The sequence below is a fragment of the Mixophyes fleayi genome, chromosome 2 (assembly GCF_038048845.1).
Source record: "Mixophyes fleayi isolate aMixFle1 chromosome 2, aMixFle1.hap1, whole genome shotgun sequence".
Taxonomy (NCBI): Eukaryota; Metazoa; Chordata; class Amphibia; order Anura; family Limnodynastidae; genus Mixophyes; species Mixophyes fleayi.
Window position 1 is genome coordinate 114,578,447 of NC_134403.1, and position 18,788 is coordinate 114,597,234.

At 39.3% G+C, this 18,788-nt stretch overlaps 1 protein-coding gene across 2 annotated transcripts in view; it reads left to right on the forward strand.

Moving 5' to 3' along the window:
• The first annotated feature begins 582 nt into the window (after positions 1 to 582).
• SLAIN1 (SLAIN motif family member 1) overlaps positions 583 to 18,788 on the forward strand; it is a 35,694-nt gene continuing 17,488 nt past the window's right edge. For both annotated transcript variants that reach the window (XM_075199870.1, XM_075199871.1), the window contains exons 1-2: positions 583 to 1,356; positions 7,823 to 7,956. In XM_075199870.1, the coding sequence (XP_075055971.1) occupies positions 887 to 1,356; positions 7,823 to 7,956 (604 nt within the window). In that variant the 5' untranslated portion in view covers positions 583 to 886. The remainder of the gene's footprint in view (positions 1,357 to 7,822; positions 7,957 to 18,788) is intronic.

Sequence of the window (18,788 nt, forward strand, 5' to 3'; positions counted from 1 at the left end):
CCCAACTACTTATAAAACGGGACTGCTAGGTAATTATTTTGGATGGGTGCCTTGAAAAAATTATGGAGACTCTAAGGGTGCCGCAAACTTGAAAAGTTTGGGAACCACTGCCTTAATTTTAGATCTTAGGGCCCCCCCTGTCTGAAGTGCCCCGGGCCCCCCAAAGCCTTAATCCAGCTCTGATCATAGCATATCACTTGGCACAAATGTATTTATCACAAAAAGTATAATGGAAGAAGCACAAGCAATGGGCCCCAAAGACAAATGCCCATTGGTGGTCAATTCACCTGCAACTCTGATCACTATATTGCTGTTGACAGTGGCAACATGATTTTCAGCATTTTAACTGCAATTCTGGAGATGTTTGTTTTCCACAATGTTATAATTGTGCTATATGTTAACATTGTAACAGTAACAGAATAAAAACATGACATATTCCATGCTAATTAAAATGGATAGGGTTTAATGAAAGTGATCCAAATGAACAGAACCTCCTGTACTAGATAATGTGAAAATGGCAAAGCTCCACCTCCCTCCCCAGCTGTGATAGAGATGGGGTTTTAGTGGGCAGTTAGAGGGATCATTATCAGCATGTGCAGTCCCCAGAGACTGGCTTTTCTTTGTTCCCATTGTGTGTCTCTCCCTCTCTCTTTGCATTTGTGGGAGGGAGTCCGGCGTTCACATCAATATTCCCAGTGCTGACAGTAGTCGCATCCAGTCCTAGTACAGGAGGATGCAGCCTGTGCACAACTACAGCAGCCATCTAAGTCCCTGACCGTGCCGGGAGCCGGACATCCTTGGCAAGACGGGAGTCGTAACCTCTGATTTTTAGTTGTGGGAGTGAGGGGAGTGTGCGGAGTGCAGGGAATAGAGCCACAAACTGGCCATGGCGGAGGTGAAGTGCGGTAATCCAGCTACAAATGGGCTGGTAGTGAATGCCGAGCTGGAAGTGAAGAAGCTGCAGGAACTGGTCAGGAAGCTGGAAAAGCAAAACGAGCAGCTCCGGAACCGAGCAAGCGCCGTCAGCAACTGCACAGCTAGCCCGCACCTGCTGCTGCAGCCGCCTCCTGCAATGCATCAGCCGGGCACATGTATGCTGTCAAGCCCGGCCCTGACTCGGCCCTCTGGACTATGCTTGCCCAGTCCAATACCTACTCTTCTATGCACCTCCGCGGTCGGAGGAAGTCTGTACCCACCAGATAACCTGGGGTATTACAGTACTAGACAGCAACTGTCCTGTCTCAGTGCTACTGAGGGGCCATTGATTGACCACTCAAAACCAGGTACCACCAGCCTGGACGAGGTGGAGATTTTGGATCTGGAAGATGGGTATTGCAGTGAAGACGAAGATACCTGGTAATAATGCATTCTACTAAAGAACAAAACAAGGATCTAATTTGTAGAATGCCATTGGCCAAGGACCATTTTTTGTGTGCGTGTATATGTATGTGTGTATATGTATGTGTGTGTGTGTATGTATGTGTATATATATATATATATATATATATATATATATATATATATATATATATGTATATGTATATATAGTATGTATTACAGAGCACATATAGCATTTATTGGCAAACGCTATTTATAGTACTATTTCGCTTGGACTCTCATTGGTAGGAGGAAACAGGTTGACTATAGTAAGTAGGTGCATGGCTTGAATGCAGATTAGCTTGCAGTGACTGCTTACTATACAATATGTGACCATGATGCTGTATTTTCTAGAACATTTCTTGGCATAGGATGTGTTAATTTAAAAATCCAAATGAATTGATGAACTGGTGTTACTGAGCAGCCTTTGCATATAGGAAAGGCCTTTATTAGCCAAAGAGGATTTAGCCTGTCATTGCTCAGCTACTGGCAGCAGGAATACAATCTGTTCTAAGCAATAGGCTTTGCACTTATCTAAGGCTAAATCTTAAAGAGCTGTCTCAGTTTATCATTTGCTCTGTTAAATCTTGTGCTGGAGAAGCTACCATTGGGCTAGTGCATCTTTTTTTGGTGTGGTATGCAGATTTAATTCATTTGTTTTGAATGGCCCAGCGTCATTTGTTTTCTGTGCCATGTTGCCTTGGATTGGTGGATATGTATGTGGGCTGTTTGGGTTGGTATCACACCATCTACAGCACTTAGTCCTATGCATTGCATCCAAAAATGTGATATTCATTATATCCTTTGCTGTATATTACTTTAATATTATTTGCTTTTGCATTTTGTTTAATTGTTTAAACATTATTCTAGCAGGAAAGGGAATTTATTTTTGTTGTTGGAAAAACAGCAATGAAGGCATTGACAATTGAAACAATATGTTGATAATTAGACTTAATCTAATAAAGGTGTAAATGAAAATATCCATTTTAGGGTGTGCCATTCAGTAAAAAGATGTTACTTACTACAAACACCTGACAACACATTGACCTGAATAAAAGATAAAACAAGATATTTATTTCTTAATATGTTGTATATGTATGTTTGTTTTGTTTTCTTAATGCAGAAAGCCTGTTTTTGTATTTATAATTCCTTCATGTCTTCTGTGGCCAGCTTCTGGAAGCAAGATGTGTATACATAAAGTTTGGTTATTGTGGCTTGAAGGTTTTTTGTTTTTTTATTAATGGTTATTTTTCTCCTAGAGTCACATGAGTCAGGAAGGTGATGTCTTGGATAGTTTAGAACCTAGTTAGGTTATGGAATATGTTTACCAAAACAAATGATTAAATAGATGCATCGATATGTATATACAATTAATATCTCAGTTTTGCAAATAAGCTGCACATGTTTAACATATGTGTCCTTGATTAATCAGATGATGTGCTAAGCTTAGATTGTATCTAAAAAGCTGGGAAACAAGGGCAGTAGTTATGTATTATGTCATTTAAGAATTACAGTTGATAAAAGAACAGATGAAAATAGTGACTACTTTAGCTATTTATTTTTGTCCAAGGCCAATGTTCCTGTGCTCTTTTGGACAATTACTTAACTTATAGCTTGCATTTTTATCCTAACTGGATTGGGTCATAACAGTAGCTGAAATATTTAATTTGTGAGTAGCATTTGTGAGTAGCATTTTCTTCCAACAAACATATGGAAGCAAGTAAAAGCTGTTCAGGTTCTGCAGAACATCTTGTGTATCAGTCTGTTAATTTATTTTATTCTGCCCTTCTTGAAATTGTTAACAACTTTTGAGAATTGGTTCTGTACAAGTGAAAGCGTTTATTCTTTACAATAATGGCCTTATTTCTTCAATTAATGGCCTATATCTAAGCATAACTCTAGTTAAACACTTTAATTTAAAAGCAAGCTTTTACTAGCATTCTTAACGCCAATTAAAGGATGTAAAATGGGAGAAAAGCTACAATTTTCCGTTACCATATGCCCTCTTCTGCTTTTTTTTGTGTTTTGGACACTGCATGCTCTATTCACTCATGTTCATTTCAAATGTAACTGCTGGTTACAAACCACATGTCATCTTAATCCCTGTGGGTAATTTCTTGGTCACACCTATTTCCATGGTTCCATTCCCACCGCTGCAGTGTAATAATGTTGTGTTGCACTTAGGGGTAAGTTCATTCAAGACAATTTCCAGGTGCGCACATTGCCAACCATTACGGTAGGGAATCTCTACTTGTTTTTCCTTGTATCTCTGCGGGGTGAGAGGAGAAATGAGCGAACATTCCAGCTAGAACATCTGCGTGATGTGTTTCCGTGGTCGTTCCAGAGACACAGCGCGCTGAATTAAATCTCCCTTTAAAATGTTAGAACTTGGCACACCCTGTTTCTCATGTCATGCGTTAATGCATAATACCAATGTAATAGATTGTATTGGTAAAAGTCTGAAAAGTGTTCAGAAAATGAATTCAAAACATATTACTGAAACAATTTTTTGTTTCCATTTTTTTTCAATGCGTGTGAATGAGTACTAATAGTATATTGTTATATTTTTACAAATTCTATTTTTGTTGTTCTGTCCTCTTGAACTTGCTGCTTGTAACTTTTTTGTTTTGTTTTGTTTACTCACATCTGAACATATGATGAACCAAACATTTACATTATTGTCCTTGTTCTCTGTATAGACCTCATACAAACATACAATTATATTTCACTCTTGTTTTGGCACATGGAAATTGTAATGTGTACTGCTGAAACTTTACAGGCTAGCAGAGCCTTTTTTGAGTCTTAAGAAAAGACTTTCCTCTAAGTGGGTCAAGAATTAAGCCAGATTCTTTGTAAACAAGGCCTGTAGATTAGCTTCACTTTCAGGGCATGGGAGAAACTGCTCATAAAGGGGCCTATTTATTATAGGTAATTTACTTGTAAATTTCCTGAAAATAGCTGTTTTTGGGGCATTTACAATGGACGCATATTTAAGTGTTTTTCTAATTTATCAACCCTGCCTCGCAGCAGATAGCAGCATATATTTCAGAAAAAAATGTAAAGCAGGAGATATCTAACTGTTAAGCTCTGCTCCAAAGAGCAGAGCTGGACAGTGCATGTGTGGAGGGATGACATGATCCCTCCCTGTCTCACACCGCTCTCTCTGCAACAGTGAATTGCAGGGATGTTTGTGTGCATGCCCGAAATTTTCAGTCGGCACATGCGCACTGGAGTGAGAAGAGGAATCCTGTGGATCGCAAAAATCTTCGGAAGTGACGAGGCAGTGGTAAGTATGTTTTCCACTTCAGAGGAACAGTGGTTTTTCGGAACTACTGAATTATTTCTCATTATTAAAAAAGCAATCGTTATCAATGCGATAAGGATTTAAAACTACTTTTCATTTTTTTGTGACTGTTGATAAATGTGCCCCCATAGTGAGAGGCAAGAAAGTAGCATTTTTTTTAAAAAAATGTTTTTACTATATAGCCAGTGCAGAAATGTTATGATGTGTAGGTAGCTATATGTTGGGATTTTTATAGTTAATTTGCTGATAAATGTCTTGTCCTGACAGAACCTCTTTAATCTGGGTCTTTTGGACTCTTTAGGCCTTTTGAGCAGATTATAAATAAGAACGGGGGTGTTATATAAAATAGTGATGGATTGCTATAGATTGGTTTTTACAGGGCTGGAATATATTTGGGTATTTTCCCTGGATAACTTAAGGACTATACAAAACACATCCACTACTTATAGTGGCTTCACAATACCACATTCCCAAATATATACCTTTTACTTTGTTTAAGAAGCAGACTTCATGTGACTTATATTGCAGCAGACTTAAACAGCTTCATTGTAAGAAAATGACAATCACAAATTGGAAAATACACATCCCACAGCTTATAGCTGGTCCCTAAAAGGCTGATATATTTACCTCTCTCCACATTTGTTGAGTCTTCAGTGACTGAATTCACCGATCTTCTGTTCTTTCAGAGGACACTACAAACCTTTCCCTGGCATGAAAGGCTTCTGCATCACCACAGCACCCCGCACATACTATCTTTTCCAGAGTGATGTAAAATAATAACCTGTTGCCCTATGTGGAGCTTTCTAAATATGCCAATTTCAGCAAATGGACAAGATGGCTGCTTGGCAGATTTATTTAAATATAGTTCTCTTTTCGTTATCTGGGGAACAGTGCTGTCTGTGTCTGATCTGTCCTGCACTGGAGAGACCTGAGTGGTGAGGAATGTGACTGGCAGAGGTCACGGCCATATATTAGTGCACTTGCACAGTAATGTAAGTGGTGTGGTTGGTACTGCAACGTAGTACTCTTATAGTGAATAGGGGTGTGTGTTGGGGGGAATTGGTCATTACATTCTAGATCAATGTAAAAAGCCTTTGGAACACACACTTTGACCTGTTATTTTATTTTTCACCGTTGGCCTTTAACAGCTGTCCATTTATGCAGTCAGAACCAAGGGGTATTTGGTAGTGCAGAATAATAATGCGAGATGAATAGTGTGAAAGGATGGACCTCCTATGCCACCCTGTTATGTTGCTAGGGATTTGCTGGGCTTTCCTTGCCACGGTTCCCTTTCTTTATCCCAATTTCAACCCTCTAAATGCAATAGGAGTGGCTCTGCTTCCACCACTAGGCTCCTTCATCGGCACCTAGAACCGCTTCTTATTGCTGCTAGTGTACCTCCTTGCTGGGCACCTGGGCTGATACACCTGACCTCAGATCAAGGTTGCTGTGGATGATTCAGCCCCCTGGCCTCTCACAATGGCCAGAGCTGCAGGGTAGCAGGCAGAGTGTTGGTACTAGATGCTGGGTCCCAACCTCAGAACAGTCGTATAACGGATAAGATTGGTCTAATCTAAAAGTCGCAAAAATTACAGCAGGTAAGTAGGCATCAAAGCAGGATATTGAAGCAGTGATGTTTTATTAGTTCAAGGACAGTTAGTTAGACGCTAGTTTGAGGTACTAGCAATCTTCCAGAAGTTACAGATTGAATAATACCATAACATAGTCAAATAGGGTTCTTTGTATATAGATTCTGACACATAACCTGCCAGGAGGTGATCCAGGCTCCTTCCTACCTGACACCACAAGAATGAGTTACTAAATCACATTTTTAGCATCAGGATGTAATGTTCTCTAGACCTGAGAACACAATTTGAAAGTTTACATCGATCTGTGATATCTTTAATTCATTGCTGATTGCCTTATTCATGTAGTTCGTCCATATTTTTAACAAGACAGGATAAAAAAGGTAATGACCCCCCCCCCCCCCCCACACACACATACACACACACATACACACACACATACACACACACATACACACACACATACACACACACATACACACACACACACACACACACACACACTCCTGTGCATTCAGACTCTGAGATATTGGTCACTCATAATGAAAGACTTAATTAGCATGCGATTAGCCTTCCTTTTGAAGTTACAAAACAGATTTCCTCCAACATGTGGCTACTGCATCAGAAATCATACATTTCCAATACAGAAATACAACACAATATAAAAAAAAAAAAATCAGTGCATTTGCAATGATAGAGTGGAGCACTGCACTACTAATTAAAATACATTTGTACAATAAGTTATATATGTGATCCAGCCACAAATAGTTATTAGTTTAGAGCATTATATTCCTTTAAGCCTAGGGTGCCAAAACCTCTGTGAGGCTGGACATATTCCAGTCACCAGACCAAGTCACCTGTACAACCTCCTTTCCCTCTCCATTTGTTAGTGGGGTTTCATCACAGCACCACTCTACCATAGTAACCATGCAGCAAATGCACTGCAGAGGGAGAAAAGTCTGCAGGTGTGAAGATGAGGGCAAGATCTGTGCAGTCTGGTAACAGGCTGGAAGAATGTGTAGATGTAAATAACATGTTGGAGCAATTTATATGCTGGTCTCTGGTATGATCCTATGTTACTATGTAATTTTGGATACATGTATTCAGACCTGCTCTAAACGTGTTTAGTTCATGCTACCCTAAACTTCAATAAATAATGGTATTTTTTAGAGACCAGGATTAAGATGAGATATTATATCTGAGGGATATTGGAATAGATGCTATAACTGTAATATCATTATATCATTTCCACAGACACATGCAATAGTGTCTAGGCAGATTGTGGCAAACTGTTTTGTATTTGTTTACTGAACAAGAACACACAGATGCAATTCTTACTAACGTACAGATAGATACTTTTTTTTTGTGCAACTGGACAACATTAGAAAACGTTATTTTCCTGGACAAAAATTTAGGTACAGCTGGCACGTATGTTCTCATAAATATGTTTAATCTGATAACTCTACACAATTTAGTAAATACAATGGCTAATAAATAATTGTGGTATTCAACTACTTTTCACGATTTCTTTTTTTTTTTCTTTTTTTTTTTTTAGGCTTTATGCGTCCCCTACTAAGAAACCATTTGAGACCACCCTTAGTCCAATGGAGTGGTGTAGGCAAGTTTTGGACCACCCATCTCCCGAAGTAGAAGCAGCAAAGCGATCTCTTTGCTTCAGACTTGAGCAAGGTAATGTATATAATATTGACGCATATTGTGTTTGCATGGAGTCCTGCTCAAAATTGTCATTCATTTGCATGTCTCATACAGCCCACTTTATTATGCACAGAAAGATACTTATGGAACCTGATTGGTGGGAAACAGCTTGTAAAGCTAAAAGAGGAGAAAACGGTTGTATGCTGCAGGAGCTACTTAGCATATCGATACCGTAATCAGTCTTCTAGCTGCTGTGTAAACACTTTTTAGTTGTTATGGGAAAGCTGTGATGAATTTCCTGGTCGTGTGTCCCTAGGACCATAGCTGAGGAGAAGCAACGTCAACTTTCAGTATTGTCTCTTTACTTTGAATTGACACAGATTGTCATTACAAGTTGTTTCAGGCACCAACAGTAGAAATACAGATGCAAAAAAGTTTAAATAAGTTCCCACAAAGTTTAGAAATGTGATTATGCCAGATTTATACTTTTTAATGTAAAAAAAAAAAAAAAAAATGAAAAACGGAGTTAGGACATCCTTTATTTTATGACCTTGATTAATGAGGGTTTTGTAATGAATTTTTTTAGAAGTACATTATGTTTAGAAGCATAAAATTGTATACAGTTGCAGTCGGGTAGCATTACAGGATATAAACTGTGCTTTGTCTAGTGATATACATGTAGGGCCTGATTCATTAAGGATCTTAAATTAAGAAATATCTTATTTAAGTCTCCTGGACAAAACCATGTTACAATGCAAGGAGTGAAAAATTAGTATTCTGTTTTTGCACATAAGTTAAATACTGACTGTTTTTTCATGTAGCACACAAATACTTGATAGCCTTTTTGTACACTGAAATTTAAAGTTGATATTTGTGTGCTACATGAAAAAACAGTCAGTATTTATCTTATGTGCAAAACAGAATACTAATTTGCACCCCTTGCATTGTAATATGGTTTTGTCCAGGGGACTTAAATAAGAAACTTCTTAATTTAAGATACTTAATGAATCAGGCCCCTCTTGTGTTTACACTGTACAATGCATTAAAAGTCACTTGCTGAAATGAAACTGACTATTGTGGAAGCTTCTTCATACGTATTTGCTGAATGCACTGGACAAGTCAGCACTATAATAGGAGCAGATCGGAATTGTCTATAGTACAAGCTGCTTTGAAGTTTGGTGAGTTGCAGGTATGGTAATATATTGACATTTATCAGCGTATCTCAAGTTGTTTTGAGCTGCTGATTTTGTTATGGTGATTTACCAGACTTATATATTTGGAGAGGGTAACCATATTTCGGGAAAATCCCCTTCGTTATGACCTCTTGCGATCCCATGAATGGATTTAGTTCTTCTGTGCTGTAAAATCACAGCTCTTATTGGCTTCTAGTTTTAGGTATTTGCTGAAGTTGATTCTCTTCTAATGATTGACTGGGTGCTCTTCATTTCTTCTGCTTATTAATGTCCTTTGCAGAGCACCTGCGGCCCAATGCTAATGTATTAAAGAGTGCTGGAAGGCTGACTGAGGCTGAGCAGCTCATTCTAACAAAATGAAGGAGCTTTTGCCTGTTTTATCTGTTCTACTAAAAAAAAGCTTCATGTCCAGAAATAATGATGATGCATGATTAGTCTAAGAAATGTAGAAAGTAGTTCCTTGGGAATCCATGCATAGCAATGGGAAAGTAGATCTAGTCATTGAGATGCAAAGAACTTTTGGTCATAAAGGGCTTGGTTAGTAAATAATGAAAAAAATCTATGGGAAAGGAACATTAAATGTGTATATATTTATTTACCTTGATATACTAAGACCTTTAAAATGGATCAATCCACAAAATTGTATGGAATTTACAGTTAAGTTTAATAATTGCTTATTAAAGAGGTTTTTGTTTTTTTGTTTTTTTTTATTTTGTTTTTTCTATTGACAACATTTTGCACAAAGATTGACACCTTGCTTTTACTGTTGGAACCTGTAACTGTTGTTGGCTATTTTTGTGCCATAAAGTTCCCATATACAACATGCTGTGAATTGCAACATGTATGGGCCATATAAGCAAATGTTTGGAACGTGTCCAATCCTTCCAGACCACGCTGATGGTACTCTGTTGTAGAACAGCCAGATATTATAGTTTTTTTTTTTTATCTTGCATGTATGGCCAAATTTGTCAAAGATTGGCTGTTCTGTGGTTACGCAGAATTTCTGGATTGGCTAACGTATTGGCATTGTAAGTCTCAATGGCTTGCCACTAATCACTATGTTACAAAAGAAGGTATGACCAGTTTCTTATTGTTATGCCTAGCTTAGTTATCCTTAGAATGGATATTTTAGTAAATAGACCAGGTAATATTGCACAGTGAGACCTGACTGCTGTGGAGGCAGTGAGTGGACCTACACACAGTGAATCCAAATCAATTAAACAGGAAAACTCTACTCGGTGTTTTATAGTGGTGACATTAATTAATGTATATTACTCTATATTGGAAAGTACAGAAAACAAACAGTGTCAATACCTCCCCTCAAGTCGTCTTCACTGTTAATAACCCCACTATTTCCTCAGTCTCACAAGCTTTCTGCCATGGTGTCACACTTGACTCCGACCTCTGCTGTTATCCTCACATCCAGGCTTTCTCCCAGCTCTATTGACTCCACCTTCGCAACATTGTCAGAAAATGTCCTTTTCTTACCCAAGATGCTACCAAAAATCTTATCCATTCTCTCATCCGCTCCCATCTTGACTATTATAACCTCTTTCTATCTGGCGTTCCCCTCATCCATCCATCCCTGCTTCAATCCACCTTGAATGCAGCATAAAGACTGATCTTCCTCTCTTGCTGGCCATTCCGATCTTCCTTCTATCCAACACTTGATGCATTTCTCTGTTATAGGACCAATATATTCTTAGTATTTCATTATCACCACTCATTGCACTTACGGGGAATCCTGTTCTGTTTGTGGTAGCCTGTGGTATTTCCCTGGAATTCCCCCTTGGGCTCTAAAATCACTGCAATCCTCTGTGATGATGAAACCGAAAGCAGATCTGCTGCCCTATGCTGGAGAAGTGCCTCTGATTTCTGTGTAAGACTGGATCCACTGTGCTGGAAGGGGGATTGGCCAAGGTTGAGGTGGTGAGTGTGAAAGGCCTCTGAATGCTGTTAGAGGGACCCTGACCAGCAATCGGAGTTTGGGCTTTTCAGGTTTAACCAAAAACTCAGAAGGCCCTCAGCGAGGTTTTTTTTTTTTTTTGGTTAAAAATTAGAATCTCTAATTATAATCAAGATCCAAACAGGATCCAATTTTAAATGGGGAAAACAGGCTAAGTGAAGACCTCCATTACTCCATGGTCTTAGACCTAGGTGAAGGCTCATACAGGGGTGAACATGGAATTGCTGGGGCCCTGCTCCAGATTTTGCTGTTGCCCCCGACCCGGTCGGTCCACCCCCCTCCCCTCCAAAGACTTCTGCACTTGAATCTTAAAATTAACTATTGTTTATAATGTTGATTTTTTTTTTTTTTCATATGATCAACCATTTAAGAATTAGGGATGTGCACCGGCCACTTTTGGTGTCTCGTGTTTTGTGTTTTGTGTTTTGGATTCGGATTTGCTTGAGGTTTTGGGTTACAATTTGTTTCGCAAAACACCTGATGAAAGGTTTTGGTTCGGATTTAAGATTTTGGATTCGGATTTATTTTGAAAAAAACATAAAAAGTGTTAAAATCAAGGTTTTTTTTTTGTTTATTTTCACTCCTACGCTATTATTAACCTCAATAACATTCAATAACAATCATTTCCACTAATTCCCAGTCTATTCTGAACACCTCACACCTCACAATATTGTTTTTAGTCCAAAACATTTCACCGAGGTAGCTTTCTGGACTGCATAGTGCAGTGGTCCCGGTACACAATTTGGTACCGGGGCCACAATACCTCCGCCTTCAAATGGTCTGAATTCCACTGCACAGCTGCCTGCTCCTACATCCTCTGCAGCATATACAGGGTGTAGTTCGAGCGTGTCAATACCTCTTGTTTTTGACGATGACAGGTCATTTTCATTAATTTTGGATTTGGCAGCAACAGTCAACGTTGTTTAATATCTGATACGCCTCTATCTGGACTGGACAATACCTCCTCCAACTTTCAAGTGTAGTGTTTATAATTTATAAAAACTACAGTAGTTATAGCACGTCAATAACTCTTGTTTTAGACGACCATGGTACAGAGCATTCATCATTGAGATCCCATAAAGTATGTGAAAGAGTGACAGCGTCGAAGCGTCGAACTTGGGCTTTTTGGATTTTACATGCCCGGTACTACGAGATTGGGCATCGGGCTTGGAAGACGACGTTGATGGCATTTCATCGTCTATGTCATGACTAGTGGCAGCAGCTTCAGCATTAGGAGGAAGTGGGTCTTGATCTTTCCCTACTTTATCCTTCAAATTTTTGTTTTCCATTATATGTAGCACAAGAGAGCGTACCCCTAAGCCACACACACTCGGCAAAGCCTTTAAAAATTATATACGGCACAGGAGAGTACCACTGGACTTATACTGCTGAATCAGTGAACTTTGTAATATTGCAGTACCACTGGACTTATACTGCTGAATCAGTGAACTTTGTAATATAGCAGTACCAATGGACTTATACTGCAGAATCAGTGAACTTTGTAATATTGCAGTACCAATGGACTTATACTGCAGGATTGTTTTTGGATATTTTTTTTTAATTTCTTTTTTTTATAATTATTTCTTTTTTTTACATTTTTTATAACTTGGGAATAATGGGGAAATAACAATGCCCTTAGAAGGACAGAGCACAGGACACAGCACCACTGGACTGAGCAGAGCACAACACAGCACGAGATATAGCAGGACAGAGGACCACCTAACACAACCTCCCTCTACCCTGATCAATGCCCGAGTGAAGATGGCGGCGGCTAGTGGGGAATTTATAGAATACGAGTATTGCGAGATCCGACAGCGGGATTATGACTCAGAGCCTCGGTTTCAGTTTTGCAATTGGCGGGAATACCCGGATCTGTCTCTGATCCGGCTCGGATCGGCAACGTTCGGGTGGGCTCGGATTTCAGATATCCGAGCCCGCTCATCTCTATTAAGAATGTGGGACATTTATGAACACTGGTGCAAATGGAACATGTGGTATTACCCATAACAATCTATTCAATCCACTTTTCAAGTGCAGTTATAAAATGAAAACAAATATCCAGTTGCCATGGGCATCATCATCTTATTTTTATTTTTTCTGGTACCAGTTTTATAGATTAGGTAAATAACATAACGTCGGCTGAGCCTTGTGATGTGCACACATAAAAATGTGATTCTAAACAGGCTAACTGTCCTCTTGTGATTTTGTTGTGAGCCCTGAGACCATGTTCGCTCCACTAAATACATTGCTGTTTTTTGTTTCTTTTGTATGCTGTGGTATACATGTCCTAAACACCATCTTGTCTTTTATGACCCCCAACAACATCAAACTGTAGCGAGGGATGATGTCCTTGTATTGCAGTTGTTATGATGGCAGCCTTTGGAAGCCTTTGCAATTTCACAGTAATTTCCCTGGCCCCGCTGGCTGAGCCCTTTTATTTAATACTGCTGATAAATTAAACAATTTAATGATGTATTCCCTGCTATATTTAAATAATTCTAGGTACAAGAACCTGTCTCATAACACACTTCAGGATAGTTTTAGTTCCATGAATGAGAACATATGTATTTTTGCTGGTAAGAGGTTGAAATATGTTCTTAGCTCAGCTCACTGGTTGTTTGAGAAATAGCTCTGCTCTCCGGCTTCACCTGAATAGTCCAGTGCTCCCTTTAATCACTGTAATCTTGTTTCCGTCTCGCTTGAGTCTCCGCAAACTCAGTAACGGTTTTCTAAAGTCCCAGTCGAGTTCAACCTAGAAATCAAAAGGATGGGTTGTAGTCAGTGCAGTTTGTGTATTCTCTGATCTTTATTTTACAGTTTTTACACTACAAGTACCAAGTATACTAACTTCTAATCTACGTACATCTGTTTTGATAATTTATGGTAGCAGAATTGTATTCTTTCCTTAAAATCCACTTTCATGCCCTCCCATTTTTACTTTTGTGGGGGTAGCTTTAAATTTTGGAAATAGAAGTTCTATTCCAGCTAGAAATGTATATGCATCCATACATATATACATACATACATCTCCTTACGGTTCAACATGTCCGATTTAAGGTTTGTTACACTTACACACCATCTAAGATGTAAGAAAACTATTGCAACTCTTCCACTCAAACTCCAAAAAGCAATGAAATTACGACAATTTAGGCAGAAACCTTAATGGACGTGTTCCTTGCGTAATACAGACATGGTATGTCATCACATCCTGTGGTTAGCTGCAGATTCAGCACTATCATGGAGTGAGAATGTTGTCACTCACAAAATGGTGGAGCTGCTAATTCACAGATTTGTGTGTTCACTGGAATACACACATGCAGTACTATTACATTTTCTTAGTTTAGCTTTATCGTACTTTAGGGCCTGGGTGTCTTAGAGACAGTGGAGCACTTCATATAAAAGTATAACTACAAATTAACAGTAGAGTTAAATTACATTAAATTGATGTGTAAGCCTCTGCTTAGATTGGTTTTCAGTGAGCAATGTTTGCCATTACATTCTTTTACAAGCCCTAAGCTAACTTTTAAGGATACATAAAGCCAACAAGACTTTAGCGGGAAATATTTGAGCAAATTGCACAATAGCATAATCCAAATGCACAGAGAGATTCTCTGCAGGGATGTGTCAGCTGCAGGAACCATATTCGGTGAGGAGGCATGTATTGTAGGTATCTTTTAGGAGCAGACACGATATTGGAGGGAAGGATGCTCTACAGGATTCTTTCAGAAGCAGGCACTGACTTGGAGGGAGGAATGCTCTACAGGGGTATGTCAAGAGCAAGTATTGTGTTTCGGGAGGAGGAATATTCTGCAGGGATCTGTTGGGAGCAGACACAGTGTTTACAAAGCCTTCAACATTGTACGTGGTCACATACTTGCATTACCCCCTTAGCAGCGATAATACAGTCACCTTGGTCACTGACGTCATGAAGTGGAGCCAGCTTTTTGCTTCCTCGTGATTGGTTGAAGTCTCTTTCAAGAACAGTCATCATCGCTCATTGTCAGGAAGGAGCCCTTCGGAGTCATCATGTCGGGGTACTCTGCATCGATATGTTGTACCATACCCATAAATATAACCATTTCTCAAAACCATTCCCGGCATCAAATAATTCATGTTCACATACAATAAATAGCTCTCCTCCCCAAACTCAGCCCCACATTCATTTAATAGTCCCAAACCACCCCAGAATTATATTAAAGGTCCTGTCACCTCACCTTAAACGAATAGACCTCACTGTTAAATTAAATAGCCCTACATTAATTAATTACCCCATCTACATTCCACCACTAAATTAGTAGGCTACTTCCCACCCAAATTATGTTAACATACCCACCCTCTCACGTTCTGTTAACATACCCCTCCCGTCTCTTGCACGTTGTAACAACATATTCCCCCCCCCCCCCCCTCCCTCACACGTCGGAATCGCAAACATAGAGGTGTCATTCCCTATGAATGACACTGACACAGGCTGCATTCTATAGAGAGAGGCTTTTCCTAGGACGAGGGGGGTGGGGGGGTCTATGAACTGGGGAGATGTTTGGTAGTGTGTAAAGTTAATCAGGTCTGGGGCAGATATATATTGTGTACAGTAAGAACAGCACTACTATTATTGGCTCGGCTGGCTGTCATCTCCTGAGCGCTACAGCATAAATCCAGTCGCTCCAGCGATAGCACAGAGCAGTTTCAAATCTCGCCCCCAGCTCAGTGCAGTGAATAAATTAGCTGATGTAACTGAGGGGCAGGTAGATTAAAAAGGGCTCTGTAACAGCCGACTCTGGCACTGCACGGACCCATTAAACTTTATAATGAGTGCGGTGCCAGGGCTAAAAATGCTAGTGTGTGTCCCCCTAAAGCCCAAAACCCCAGTCATCCTCCCTTTACCCCGCAAATATGGCTTCCTTCTCCAGCAAACAGAAGGAAATTCCTTAGCTAGAGGGGTCAGCCATATTTGTACTCGCAAGTGAAGCCATTCTGAGTACACCCAGCACACCCCTCTATCTGACATGCGCAACGTTATGAAATTCTGTGAAATTCTCTATCTTTAAAATGGGGCATATTTTACCAAATTGTAATAAACACTGCAACTTTCTCAAAATTTTAAACCTTCAAAGGCACTCTTCAGCCCGAAATGGCTTTCTAACAAAACAGACCCCAAGTCTTAAAACCTCCTGTACATGCTTTCCAAATAAACGCTTTCCCCCAAAAAAACAGAAAAAATGTTGACTTTTGCAAAACAGGAGGTGGGGAAAAAAAACGGCGAGATTTTGAACTTTAGATTATTCCCCCAATTCAAACAGCTTAACCAACCCTTGTGCTGCCGGCTGGTACCAGCAAATGTGGAGGGACAAGAAGCGTGCAATAATTACCCCCTCCCCCCTGATTTTACTATTGCCAGCATTCGGCTTTTCCATCTTGGGATGCTGGAACCACAGCAGGTCCCCCAGCCATAATGCCAACAAGCACAGGGCCAAATTCCCTAGGGAGATTTGGTCCGTAAATAAAAATGCGGACCCCCAACCCCGCTAGGTTTAACCAGCTCCATGCTGGTGTGTGTGTGTGTGGAATTAATTAGTGATTGAATTAATGTGGAAATCCATTTTGTCCCTGGTACAGGTCTGGGCTCTGATTGGATCATTCCGAGACTTTTGTCTTCCTTTTTGAAGTCATTCTTTGTTGACTTGGAAGGTGAAATATCTCCATCTTCAGAGGACAGTAGCTTTCATACCAAAATATCTTTATTTATTTGGAGATATTCATTATGCCACATGCTTTTGGGTGATTGAATGTATACTATTGCAAAATTTAGACAGGATTGGGATGTTATTTTCTTCTGAAAAATGGCTTCCTTCTTACCATCCTAACCCATATCCCAGACATGCAGAATACGGGAGATTGTTGTCGCATGCAGGGAGTGACCAAATCCTGTCAAATTCCTACAGCTACTTTTATGTTGCTACAGGCCTCTTAGTAATCTCTCTAATGACTTTTCTCATTGCCCAGTCATCAACTTTGTAGGGATGCCCTGATCTTGGCCAATGTCTTCACTTATTGATTAGTCTTCAGTGTTCCATGGAACATGTAGTACATTTGAAATGATCTTATACCCCTATCCTGATTAGTACCTTTTAAACAATGAGATCCTTATCCCAGTAAGATGCATCCAAGAAATCTGCGAGAAACAGCTGATCTGTAGTTGGGATTAATCACAATCTTTCATTGCTAGCAGGTGTTTGCTAATTACGTTTGAACACCGTGGCGGAACTACCATTGTGCAGTGCACTGGGTCCATGAAGATAATGGGGCCTTCTGCACTGGGAACTAGTGAGCTGTGGGCCTCCGCTTCCCTGCATCGGGGCCCAAAGCTCACTAGTTCTGCGTCAATTTGACCATGATTTTGAATATGATTTGGTTAACTCTGCACACAACTACAGCCCTATTAGGAAAGGATTTGTACACTTATGCAATGGAGTATTGTAGGTTTTGTTTTTTTTTGTTTTTTTACTTTCTCTTCATTTTCCTAAAAATGTTGTATTTGTTGGCTGCAATGTCCCATTAAAGATATAAAAGGTCTGACATAATTTTATCTTTTAGTTACATTACACACAATTGCAATTTCAATAGCTGTGTAGACTTCTATTCACAGTATTTCCTTCGTTAGACACAAACAGTCTTTTGTGTGTGTATATGTGTGTGTGTGTGTGTGTGTGTGTATATGTGCGTGTGTGTATTTAAGGGGAATAAAGCCACAGCTTGACATTTAGTATAACATCTATTTATTTATTTATATAGCGCCACTAATTCCGCAGCGCTGCACAGAGAACTTATTCATGTTATAAGAACATTTTAGTCCATGTATGACCATAGTAAACTTGGATACCAATGAAACCTGACCAGTCTGCGTTTCCTAAGGAATGGATTGGAATCCAGTGTTAGACATTGTTTTACTCAAGCAGGCACATGTATTAGAATTCTTGTTTTTCCAAAGCTTTGTTCTCAGCCCCTCTTTGTGATTACTCACATGGCGATGACATCCTAGAGAAATAGAAATAAATTTTATGGGAAAGAGGGTCTTTATTTTACAACCAAGTTGGGCTCTTTCACAATTGACTTTTGTTTGTACCTTTTCTGTTATTGTACCAAGTCAATAATGATGTTTAGTTTAGGTTTCAGCATGTGGGTTATTTGTGGGTATGACTACAGATATAGTTAGACTGGCCTAATTTCAATTCAACAACATAGCTACTGGAAAGTGTGTTTGATTCAAATCCTTTGAGAGGATATTCTTGACATCTTCCAAGATCCGTTATCTTTCCTTCCATTTCAGCATCATAACCTCCAGGGGATGAAACATGAGTAGTAAAAGCACTTAGTAAAATGTTTTTCTCTGCAGTAAAATAATGCAATGCCAACACCATTTAATCCTTTTTTTTGCTTTATAGCTTATCTTCACACATCTGAAAATTAATACATTAGAGTACATTTTATGGTGGTCAACTGAAAATGTTAAATGTATTTTAAACTATTGTTAATGGAGAGTGATCACTATCATATTTTAATATGTTGTGTGAAATTGAATTTAGGGTTCTTGAATTTCACATGTTATCCGGTGGTTTCTTGTAGTCTGTAAATCTCAGTCCTTGAACAGGCTTAGAATTTTTGTTGAATTTTACGGAAGCCCTTTTGCTGGGGAACACTATCGCCAGTGT